General features: G+C 32.3%; 1 protein-coding gene across 2 annotated transcripts; it reads right to left on the bottom strand.

Annotated features, from left to right (window-relative positions):
• Window positions 1-2,130: 2,130 nt before the first annotated feature.
• LOC144546461 (polyamine oxidase 5-like) lies at window positions 2,131-6,763 on the bottom strand. 2 transcript variants are annotated; one of them, XM_078295020.1, is made up of 10 exons: window positions 6,390-6,763; window positions 5,533-5,648; window positions 4,844-4,932; window positions 4,636-4,749; window positions 4,452-4,539; window positions 4,268-4,353; window positions 3,536-3,638; window positions 3,352-3,449; window positions 2,818-3,247; window positions 2,131-2,589 (listed from the first exon to the last, which is right to left on the bottom strand). In XM_078295020.1, exons 1-10 carry the CDS (start codon window positions 6,415-6,417, stop codon window positions 2,278-2,280), a joined length of 1,464 nt encoding a protein of 487 aa, XP_078151146.1. In that variant the 5' UTR covers window positions 6,418-6,763; the 3' UTR covers window positions 2,131-2,277. The 2 variants fall into 2 exon arrangements, with proteins under 2 accessions (XP_078151146.1, XP_078151152.1); XM_078295026.1 differs by lacking the exon at window positions 6,390-6,763 and adding an exon at window positions 6,093-6,231.
• Between the last annotated feature and the right edge of the window lie 4,895 nt (window positions 6,764-11,658).

Below are 11,658 nucleotides of genomic sequence, written 5' to 3'. Positions count from 1 at the left end.
CATAGATTTTCCTTGATACGCATAATTTTAGTTTTCATTTTAAAAGATTTTATGCTCATGGTCATGGCACGTGCAAATACTATCAATCTATATTACTTGTGTAAAATAGTACCATGCAAAACCAACAACCAAGTTACTAATCATTGAATTAGGTATAGAAAATATATTGAGATGGGTTTTAGTTTTTATCAGTGTTCTAAATAGCAGCACTATAGCATTTTGGGATAATAAATGCTAAGCTATAACATGAAAATGCGCTATTTGAGCTACAGACGCTATAGCAGTAATAGCGGTCCGCTATAGAGCATAGCGTGTAGCGCAAATAGTACGCGCTATGCAACATGAGCTGGTTTTTCTTTTCTTTTCTTTTCAATTTATATGGGCTTTAAATAAAGGCTCAAATTAGATTTTTAACCGTGATTTTTTTTTAAATGAGAGATTCATCAAACGAAATCAAATAAGGAAACTACAACGAGCTAAAAATAAGAAAGTTCTCAAGGAACAACCATCCGGCCCAACGAGCAACCTAGGTAATTTTAAGTTTTAACATTTAATTGAAATCTTGTATCGTTTTGATTTCGACTCTTGCTCCTATTTCTTAATCAATTCTGGTACGAAGAACAGTCTGTCAGAGAGAGATGAAAAGTTACAAGAGACCTGCTAATTTGTTTTCTGTTCTGCGAATTGGGAGGGGGTAAAATTAGAACCTTTATTTTTTTATTTGGGTAGTTTGTCTTTACTTTCAAATATGAGATTAATTTTATTTTTTACTAAATTAGCGAAATTAGCGAGTAGTTTTGTTTTAGTGCAATTTATGTTTTTTTTTTTCTTTCTTGAAGTAACAAAATGATACTTACTATAATGTAGTTGGAATATTTTGAATAAATTAAGATAGTTAATTATGCCATGATGTCTATAATATAGTACAAAAATTTTATAAAAAAAAAAAAAAAAGCTATGTAACATAGCTTTCGCTATTTGCTATAATTTTTTTTTTTAGACTTCCCGCTATGACACGATAAACGCTATTTATAACCTTGGTTTTTATTAAACGCAAATATGAGATACGAGAAAAATACCCAATACCGTACTATTTTCACAATAGCTGATATTTGTCTACTATCCAACGAGTAATTTCTTAGAAGAAAAAAACTCTCTAAAGTATCATTAGATTGTCATACATTAAATTTTCAATTGAACTTATCTCAACTGAAAGCATTTTGAATTAGTAAGTAGCAATACTGATACACGCAATTGGACAGTCGATCCATTCAAAAGAAAACAAAGAAATGGCAGTTGATTCCACTTTTGCTGATTAGATTCAATCATTCAACCAAAAAGCAGTCCTTTCAAAATAGAAGTTTGATTATCCAGTTGGCTAGGCGGTCTGCCTGTCTCGTTCAGGCCTGGAAATCTACACGCTCATAGGCCCAGTGCCCGTCTTTTTCATCATTTAGGACAAAATGACATGGAAGATCAAATCTAATTTTTTTTTTCTCATGACCTTATTAAAGAGGTGACGAACGGATATGCAACAATTAGAAAGATAATACCAAGATATATACTAACTAGATCCATGCGTTCAGTTGTGATAAGAAGCACTTTGTTCTCGCTCACCTTCTCTGATTTATGAGTTAAATTTAAACAGGTGGGTTAATTTAAGAGGAGAGATGCGACATAAGTTGTACAATCTAAAAATGTGACAAAATTTATGATGGTTGATTTCTTATGCTATACTATTTCATCACACTATTCATGTTTAATAGAATAAATACATAATAAAAGTACTTATTGTTTTATTCTATGACCTATGTCACAACCAAACATGATGATGCTATCGGTATTGGATCTGATTCCTTGTTAGAAAGATCCCTATGTCACAACCAAACATGAGGATGCTATCGGTATTGGATCTGATTCCTTGTTAGAAAGATCAACAGCCTCACTGGTACTGAGCAGCCAGGTATAATACAGACCATTCAATTTAAAGAGGAACTATCGAACTGGTAACGAGCAGCAGACTTCAAGGTAAAGTTGGAAGGAAGGTTAGCAAGACCTGTCAATTTTACTGTACCACCTGTATTTGCAAAAAATAAAGCAAAACAGAAGAATAAAAATAGGATAATCAACAGTCCGAAAGTATTTCATAAAATCAACCTAGCATACATAATACCTAATCATCATAATACACAGTTCCACATTATCATAAACTATTATGTCATTAATATTGATCACCATAATCTACTTAAAACATAAACCTCGATGCTTACTGCTCCATTACATCCTAGAAATCTGGAGAGGAAACATCAGTTCAGTGAGTTCCTCTCTCATCACAATCTTAAACAAGTCGGATATACCATGCTGACTAGAAAGCCGCTTTCTGCAATCTTCAGCTGCAGCAATGCCTGACGAGTAGGCCCCGTGCACTGATCCTGAATGATCAGTACAAGCTGCCTCTCCGGCAAAATATAAATTGTCCACTGGGGCACAAAATCTCTCATATAAATCAGCTGGTTTTCCGACCAGGTCGCATGAATATGCCCCGAGTGAGTTCGGGTCAGTGCCCCAGTGAGAGACCAAATATTGCACCTAGAAAAGAAAAAAATTCAATATTAATAGACACCAACTGTCAAATTAAAAATAAAGCTGCTACCTGGGATTTGTTTTTGCATTTTAACAATTTCACCACACATGAAACACTATAAATATAAGTATATAACCCTTATTAAGAAATAATATTTATTCAAGATGCCTATTCTACTTGGCATTGGTTTCAATATAGACCATTTAAAAAATAGATAAAATTGAAATATTTACCGGTTGAGCAGCTTCAGGAAGCATCTTCCTAAGCTGACACATGACCAAATTAACTACTTCCTCATCAGACAATTTCTCAATATCATATGCAAATCTCCCAGCAGCCATATAAACTAAAACCGGGTTGCCGGTGGCCTTATGGAGATTGAGAAAGTAACCACATGAGTAAGAGGTCTGTGCAACCATTCCCAAAACCTCAACATCTGGCCAGAAGACCTTGTCAAATTTGAGTGCTACTTTGTTCTCGATTCCCACCCCCAGGTCAGATATGGCCGATGCCTTCCACTCTGGCAGTTCAGGCTCAAATTTTATAAGATTTGCTTTGAGTACCCCCAGCGGGACTGTAATTATCACTGAATCGGCCACAAATTTTGTGCCATTGTCAATTGTTACTATCACTTTGTTGTAGCGTTGTGTGATTTTTGAGACTCTGAAATAAATAAATAAAAATTAGTCCAAATTGCATCTAATGCATATGCATATGCATATGTATTAAATTTTTTTTTTTTTTTTTTTTTGGAGGAAGATACATGCCTGTGATTCAGACGAATATCCAAGTCTTCCGCAAGAGACTTAATGACTGGATAATAACCTTGCACCATTAGGCCATGTCCGCCAGTGAGTACATGCTCCTGTTTGTGTATGTATGTTAATGAATGTATACATTACCAATTATCTCGAATTCAGATTTATTTTTGCAAATGATATAACGTTGTACCTGATCCCAGTTTTTCAGAGAGATGGTGTCAGCATCAGCTGCAAACCATGCCTCCATTCGGCAGACATACCACTGAAGCACTTCATACTCTAGACCCTCGAGCCTACATCATATAAATGTTCACCCGCATGTCAAAAACTAGTTTGGTATTTGTTTCTAAATGAGAAAAGTTCATTTATACCCTCCAAAAATGAAAATTGCTGATTGACCTTTCATATGCAACAATAATATTGGCCCTTCCCAGTTCTTAGAGTCAAAACAGAACTTCACCCATATGCAATTGTTCTATCACTTACAAACTTACCCTTCTATCCTTGAAGAAGAAAACATACATCATCCCCCTCTGATACATCACACCAACCCCACAAATCAAAATGCCCAAAAGATGTTATTATTATAAATAAATCCACACACAACACTAACTATGTAATGAAAACAATGTTCGACTTTTCTGAAACAGATGAAGTCTGGTTACAGTAACAACATGAAGTGTATTTTGGTCGAAAAAAGATTTGATATTTTTGCAATAAGATGAATCTCACAAGTTATATGATTTGAAGTTTTTGATATTTTTAAGATTTAGATGGGCTAATTTGGAAAGCTGTTCCTGTTTAATATGTCACTACTACACTTAAATCTCAAAAAAGATGTAATTTTGGATTATTTTTAAGTATATGCCTGACATTCAGCCTTTAAAATATTTCTTATAAAAGCTTGATATTACTATAGTACCTGAGATGGGGGTATCTGTCAAAAACTATGGAGATGGCTTCTTTTAGGCACATATCATTCATATGCTCATCACGTACTTTTATAGTCTGTTATAGGAAAATAAAAAATAAAAAATCACACTCTGAAGTAAACAAATAATGCAGTTGGAAGATATAAATTTTCAGAGAGAGAAGTCATTTAGTACCTCCTTGAGAATTGTCTCAAATACTTCCCCAACCTTAATCACAACCTCCTGGGGAACTTGACGACCTTTTTTATCAAAAAGAGCATAACTACAGAAACCAAATTACATATATTTCAGAATTAACATATATTGAAAGCTCCAAGGTAATGAACAAAAAAGTGAAAGAGAAACAAAAAAATAATACCTCTCAAGATCATGATCATATAGCACAGAATTATCACCACTAGTGCGGTACAATTTTAGACCGAGGCACCTGATGAGTGGTGCGAGTGAGTTCTCATTGCACACTCCATGCAACCTGAATAGAAAATAAAAATCAAAGATACGCATCAAATGCTGAATATAGTTGTTATAGATCACAAATACCAGACTTCAAAAGAAATTATACAAACCATGAGGCACCCATGTCAATTGGGCAGCCAAAAGAGTAGTCTGTGTGGACTCGGCCACCTATTCTATCTCTCGATTCCAACACAGTAACCTGTATATTAAAAAAAAAAAAAAAAAGGAAAACAAATCAGGACAATCAATAAAAATAGCACACTGGAAAAGTTATAACCACCAAGCCAAAAAGATCATAATTATTAATAATGTGAATTTCATTAGTAGCTTGCCACCAATCAGTATCATCAATCATACAGTCGTGTGAATTTCCTTTCTACAGTTATACTGTTAAATACCACTTCAACCAGCTAAATCACTTTGAATAAATCCAGACCAGAATAGCAAGTCTGACTGAAGACTGGAAGAACTATTTATAGAACAGTATGATGTTGGTGCAATAATTTTTTTGAAGGTTAGTGGCTTTAAATGCCTACTAACAATTTCATTGATAAAAAAACATATTTACAATTGGTGCAATAATTAGATTATAATTGTAAATAAGCCAACAAAACCATTATTGACTAGCCTGTTTTTAAATAAAGCTGCCACCCGGGCTTGGTTCAGAGTAAGTAAAAATCAGTTCTATTGATATAAATATTAACTGAAATAAGTGGTCACAATTGACCCACTGGTCCATACAGTGACCAAAAAGATTTTTTCTTATTCAAATTTATACCTCCTAGTAAAACGATAATACCTTAAATGCAGCATTAGACAAAGAATGGGCAGCTGCAATCCCAGAAATGCCAGCACCAATCACAATTACAGAAGGGGGAGAAGGTTGTTGTCTTTCAATGAGTGGGAGAAAAGGACCTAAAATGTAAAACAGAACACAATTGAATATAATTTATTTTATTATAATAAATCGATCAAATTTAGCGAATAATTTATCTAGATTAACTACTACAATTACTTAATCCTGTACTGCTTGTACATCACTTTCACTTTCAAGTTTGGTTCTTTCCTAATCCACTAGACTAAAAGGTACAATAATAACATGTTTTTAAAACAATGATATGGAATCTGATAGGCACATCTTCTACATCACCCAAGAGTATCTAGAAGTAGACCCCAATATTCTTTTATTCAAAACCCAAAAAAGAAAAACGGTATCTAACTGTCTGGTTTTTGTTTCCAGACACAATCTAAATAGTAAATTCACCCAATTCTAATGTAATACTTTCGGTACAATTTCACAAGCAACACAAAATATAGTGAAATAATGAAACTATCATTACAAACAATAAAGAAAACAACCTGTTCAAGTCTAAAACAAGAAGGGATAGTTAGACTTTGTTCTTTAGTTTTGATAAGGAATTACTGTCAAAACTTAGAATACGCCCACATTGCAAAATAAAATTTCCCCTCACACAACAATCAGAAGAATTAGCAAAAATACATGTTTATAACCATACAAACCCCTTCACTGAGAAATCAATTGCCATAAAAAAAAAACATGAACTACTAAAATCATCTTGCTCAAGTAGAAGATTAATTAATACCAAAAAATAATTTCAGGAAATTAATTCAAGAAAGAGAAAATCAACTTCATACCTCCAAAAGGAAAGCTGTCACGATCCATTATGTTCACTTCGAGATCCAAGTAAATCAATCCCAAATTAACCAACTTTAAAAACGAATCCTAATCCGAGCGCTTAAAATTGTACCAAATTCGAAGCCAATTTTAACTCAATATTAAAATTACTACTACTAGATTTACGTATAGGAAGAGACAGGTAAAACACGAAAATCATCAATCCGTCCATGAAGCGGCTCGCATCTGAGCGGCGATGCAACCTATCAAACCAGCTCATAACCTAAATTGTGTAATATCCCGTTTCCCACCCCGCATAAATAAAATTCGTCGAAGAGTACGAAACGGCCTTGCAATTTGAGAGGAAATCAAGGGAAGAAGGTTGGAGTGTCCTGCTGGTTACCGCCTGTTCGCTTTATATAGGCGTGGGAGGGAGGAGTTCGTGTTTTCTAAAGTAACTCATTTTTTAAATTTAGATCCGGACCGTCAGATTTGAATCGAGCCGTTAGATTAAAGGGACTCGTGAGCTTCACTCGGGTCGGATTGGCCCAGATTCGAATCAGACGGTCTGGATCTAAAGTGATAAATTGAGTTACTCGAGGGGATTCCGACCAGGGAGGAGGCAGGTTGGAAAGACGAAGACGGATGTTTTTTTCTTTTGACGATTTTGCCCTTGCTTCCCCTAAACTCTGAAGCGCCGTTTCATTCCTTCCTTTGCCTTGACAACATTTTACAACATAAGCCCTTTAATTAGATGAAATTAGATAGCCAAAATAAGACACACATATTTCTTAATATTAATTACTGACCTCAAAAAAAAAAAAAAAAAAAAGGAGATACCTTAAAATAGTTTTATTCTTATTTTGTTTTTGAGGTTTTCCACACGTTCTGTTAGAAATTACCTCAATGTCAATAGCCAGTTGTTTAATAGCATATTTACATTTTTTTTAGTACAGCTAATTGTAATCAAAATATATTTTTATGTCAATTAACAACGAACAAAGCTACAAATTTGAGAGTTATATTATAAATGCAATACAGATATTTTATTGCATTTCTTTTATTTGATAATAAAACTTTAAAATTTCTTATATTTTTAATTTGAAATATATTCTAGTTAGGAAATCAAAGTTGTCGGTGATTTTGCATTAGAGCTTGAAGTCAGGGATCTAATGGGTAATTAGAGATGGCTAAGCCACTCTTATAAAATAAAACAATAGTAATTTTGTTCTTCATATTTTTTTTAAAGTATTTATTGTTGGGGAATCCTACGTCAAATCCCGCTTGGGAATCTACCGCAGAACTCGGTTTAGGCTTAAGGTGCGGAAAAAATGTAAAACAAAAATTTTACTTCTACCAAAAGCCGAAGTTCTGCTCCCGGATTGATTTCTAAAGCTAAATTTATTTAACATTTAAATAAATTAAAACAACTTTGTACCTTGTTCCAAATTCGAATTGGATTTGAAGTTTGACTCGCTTTCGAAGCACCGGACGTATGATGCCTCTATCAGTGTCCACCGAAAAATAACTAGAGAGCTGATATTTCTTTTGCCAGAAATATTTTACCAGCGGTATTCGCAAAAATACTATTTACAACAGTCGTAAAAACACTATTCACGAATCTCAAAAAAACTGATTTACGACAATGCACAAAAACAAAAACCGTGACTTTCGTAAAAACAATATTCACAACTCCCGCAAAAACACTACTGACAACTCGCAAAAATATACGTGGATTACGTATTCTTTTCTGAGAGGATAAAACACGAGAAAGAGATAATGATATTCGAATCGATCAGACACGAACTATCGGAATTGGCAAATTCTTTCTTTCACCCTACACACCTATTTATAGGCAAAATTACCAAAATGCCCCTGATCTTTTTGGAAATTACCAAAATGCCATTGGATAAGATCGGAAAATTACCGAAATACCCTTGATGGATAAGATTGGTTAATTTTGGGCTTCTAATTTGGGTTGTTGGGCTTTTGTTTTTGGGCTTTTGATTTGAGCTTTTGAATTAAATTATAAATTTAATTCAGGCCAAATTGAAACGAGCTTTAGACCCAAAATATTAATTCATAATTAATATTTGTAATCCATTTGATATCTATATATTGTACTGAACAATTATATTTCTTGCGTATGTTATTGTGATAAATTTATACAACGTGTCATACATGCTTATAAATTTAATCTGTTTAAGTTTGTCATCTTTATGACATTTATATTAATTATAACATTTATAATTAATCATAAATTTCTCTGATTAACTTCCTATTGGTGTGACCCGATAGGATCTGTGTTATTGTTGGTAAATAGAATTAAAACTTTTTTTAATTTTTACAAATCATAAACGGCATCTAGCATAATGCATTATGACCATCCAATTTACACAGATGATCTTGTACGGTACAATATCACGATCCAGTAAATAATTTACTCGTGTTAATTCTTTTGTCTCATAGTATCCGATCAGTTTCAAGGTAAGTGTGTGTCATCGTTGCAAACTTAATCTTTTCTCGATCTTAAGTAGATTATCAAATATTATTAACTATTGTAATCATATCGCGCGCTAATAACCCTACTTTATCAAGAGACCTAGTGATACTATCACTCGTATTACATACGAGGGACAATAGTAGTCTTCGTGAACATCTCCCCTCCGCACAAGCTATGTGTACTGAAGTGTCACCTGTATAGCTACTTTTTATAAATAGCGTTGAACAACACTCATGAATACGCATTTCTTATGTAGGAAAGACGAACACTTCATACTTTAGAACCTAACACTGAATGAAACATTAATGACACGAACACAATTCATTTAATGTTTCATTTAGGGTCTGTCAAATACCATGTTCTGTAACATGTATCTATGTGATTAAAATGACAACTCATTTGTCTATAGTCTGTAAAACTTAACCATCATCTAATCCCCATACTAACTTTTTTACAGTCAATTAGTGTTCCCGCTAATTGTCACGGTTAGAGACTATTAAGAGTATTTATCGTCTATATTATGAAGTTCTACAATTTTAAGTCCTTAACTCGAAATGATTCATAAACGCGATAAATCTCAAGAAACAAAATGATATCTTTATTAATCATTCAATTTATGAGCAAAATATATATAATACAATTATTCTATAATTAACTTCTAGATTATTACACTAACATTTATATCTTCTACCTCTTTATAAAATAAAATTACACCATAAAAATTATTCAGCCCTCCAATCTTAATTTATAATTTCGCATCTGCTTAGAGCTATAAACACAAAAAAAAAAAAATCGAAATTTATAAAATATAGTAATTTTCTTGCTTGGCAGCTTGGGTGCTTTGGAGTTCGGACATAATTACAATAAATTCTATCAAAATATATTTAAAAAGTTTAATCCGTAACCGTCTTTAAAGGATTTTTTTTTCTCCAAACAACAAATGTCAACATAAATTAGAAGGCTCTTCATCTGTTTTTCTTGAAAATACAGACTAAAATATTCGGGTAAAGATAGTAATATTATTTTGACTTTATGCAGTACATTAGTCATATTTTTTTTTACTTTACTTTTTATTGATCGCAACAAGTGTAAAACTTAAATTGCTCTGCTATTTGTTTATATCAAGATTTCCTCAAAATCAAAACTTGAAGCAATTAAAAAGAAAAAGGTTCATAAGTCGGAAAAGGGCATAAAAATACCACATTTATCATAAAAAGGTGCAGGTTGCTGGTTTGACAAGGAACTTGTTTCTTTTACCGTTTCACCCCTCCATATTAAAAAATTAAAATTCATCAAAATTCCAATTGAACCATGTTTTTTTCTTCAATTAGTATAGATCTCTAATCGTTAATTTATAACCTCGGCTTCTTCCATTCTTTTCAAAGAATAAGCCCTTTGGCATAATGGCTATTTATAATTTAATTTAATATTAATAATTAATTTAACGATGTAATCGTTCTGTTTCTTCGAATGATTTATTATAGACCGTCCGATTCAACGATAACAAAAACAAAATACATGAATTATTTATTATTATTTGAAATCATGGTTCTAAATAGCGATTATAGCGGCATAGCGGAGAGACAAAATAAAATAAAAACTATTGTGAATAACAGAAGCTATCATACATAGTGTTTTTTTTTTTCTTTTCAAATTTTATATTCTATATTTGTACTAATTATCAACATGATTAATATTAAATAATTGAGGTAACAACTAAATAACAACTAATCTAGGTCTATAATTTTTATCAATTAGCAAATAAGAAGAAAAAAAAATCTAAAAAGTAACACTATTAAATAGTTCATACTTCATACTTCATAATATTACATATTATAATAGACGAAGAGCAATTAATTATATAAGAAAAATAAATAAGTACACTTATTTAAACATTTTATATATTATATAATAATCAAAATCAACTTTCAATTGAAACGAACAATAATAATTTTACAAGTGAATACTATACGAAGAGTAATCAAAAGGAAGACTAAATATTTGAATATTTCTCGATATAGAATGAGAGAATAAATCACAAATAAAAATAGAAGCACATAGTTCGGTTTAGCATATTTATTGTAGAAGACCATGTAGCATTAGAAATAGGAATAGAAGCACAGAAGCCCATATAAATTGTAAAAAAAGAAAAAATGTAGCGGTGGTAATAGCGCGTCGCACATAATGATAATAGCGATCAGTTATTATAGCTATAGCGGTCGTAGCTGAGTTAGCAAATTTTTATCTCATAACTTAGTGTTTATTGTTTGAAAAAGCAGCGCTACTATATCCACCTATTTATAACACTGTTTGAATCAATAATCTAAAAAATTTCTTCCAAACAGTAGAGGAGCACCTTTCATGATTCACAGAATTTCCATTGATTGATAAGGAGGGCTCCGATTTTTTTTAAAATACCCAAAAAAAATTAATTTATTAAAAATAACCAGTTTTTGAGTGGAATTTTAAAAATGTCCAGGCCGCATATTTTTTCCGTGCCCCGGAATTTTTATTCCGGGCTGCGGAAAAAATTCGCGCACGAAAAAAAAAAAAATTTATTCCGAGCGTAGATTTTTTCCGCGGCCTGGAATTTTTTTTTTTTTTTAGAGTTTGGAAAATATTGTTTTTTTGGAATTTTTGTCCAACTTTGCACCTCTGGTTAACATATCAAAACACCTTTAAAAATCATGAAAATTTACCTACATGCATTCTTGACTTCATAGAATAAGACTGTGAAGTTTCATACAAAATCTCAAAACAGATCGTGAGATATCGGCTCTCAAAAA

The sequence above is a fragment of the Carex rostrata genome, chromosome 2 (genome assembly GCF_964058835.1).
Source record: "Carex rostrata chromosome 2, lpCarRost1.2, whole genome shotgun sequence".
NCBI classification, from domain to species: Eukaryota; Viridiplantae; Streptophyta; class Magnoliopsida; order Poales; family Cyperaceae; genus Carex; species Carex rostrata.
Note: the sequence above shows the minus strand (reverse complement) of the source record. Positions and strands in the feature narration are given on the sequence as shown.

Excerpts from the sequence above, each read along its gene's own strand:
- LOC144546461 (XM_078295020.1), bottom strand. The coding sequence starts at position 6,417 with ATGGATCGTGACAGCTTTCCTTTTGGAG. Across the intron at positions 3,450-3,535 it reads CTCTGAAAAACTGGGATCAG|GAGCATGTACTCACTGGCGG; the intron begins GTACAACGTTAT and ends ATACACAAACAG. Across the intron at positions 3,248-3,351 it reads GATATTCGTCTGAATCACAG|AGTCTCAAAAATCACACAAC; the intron begins GCATGTATCTTC and ends TATTTATTTCAG.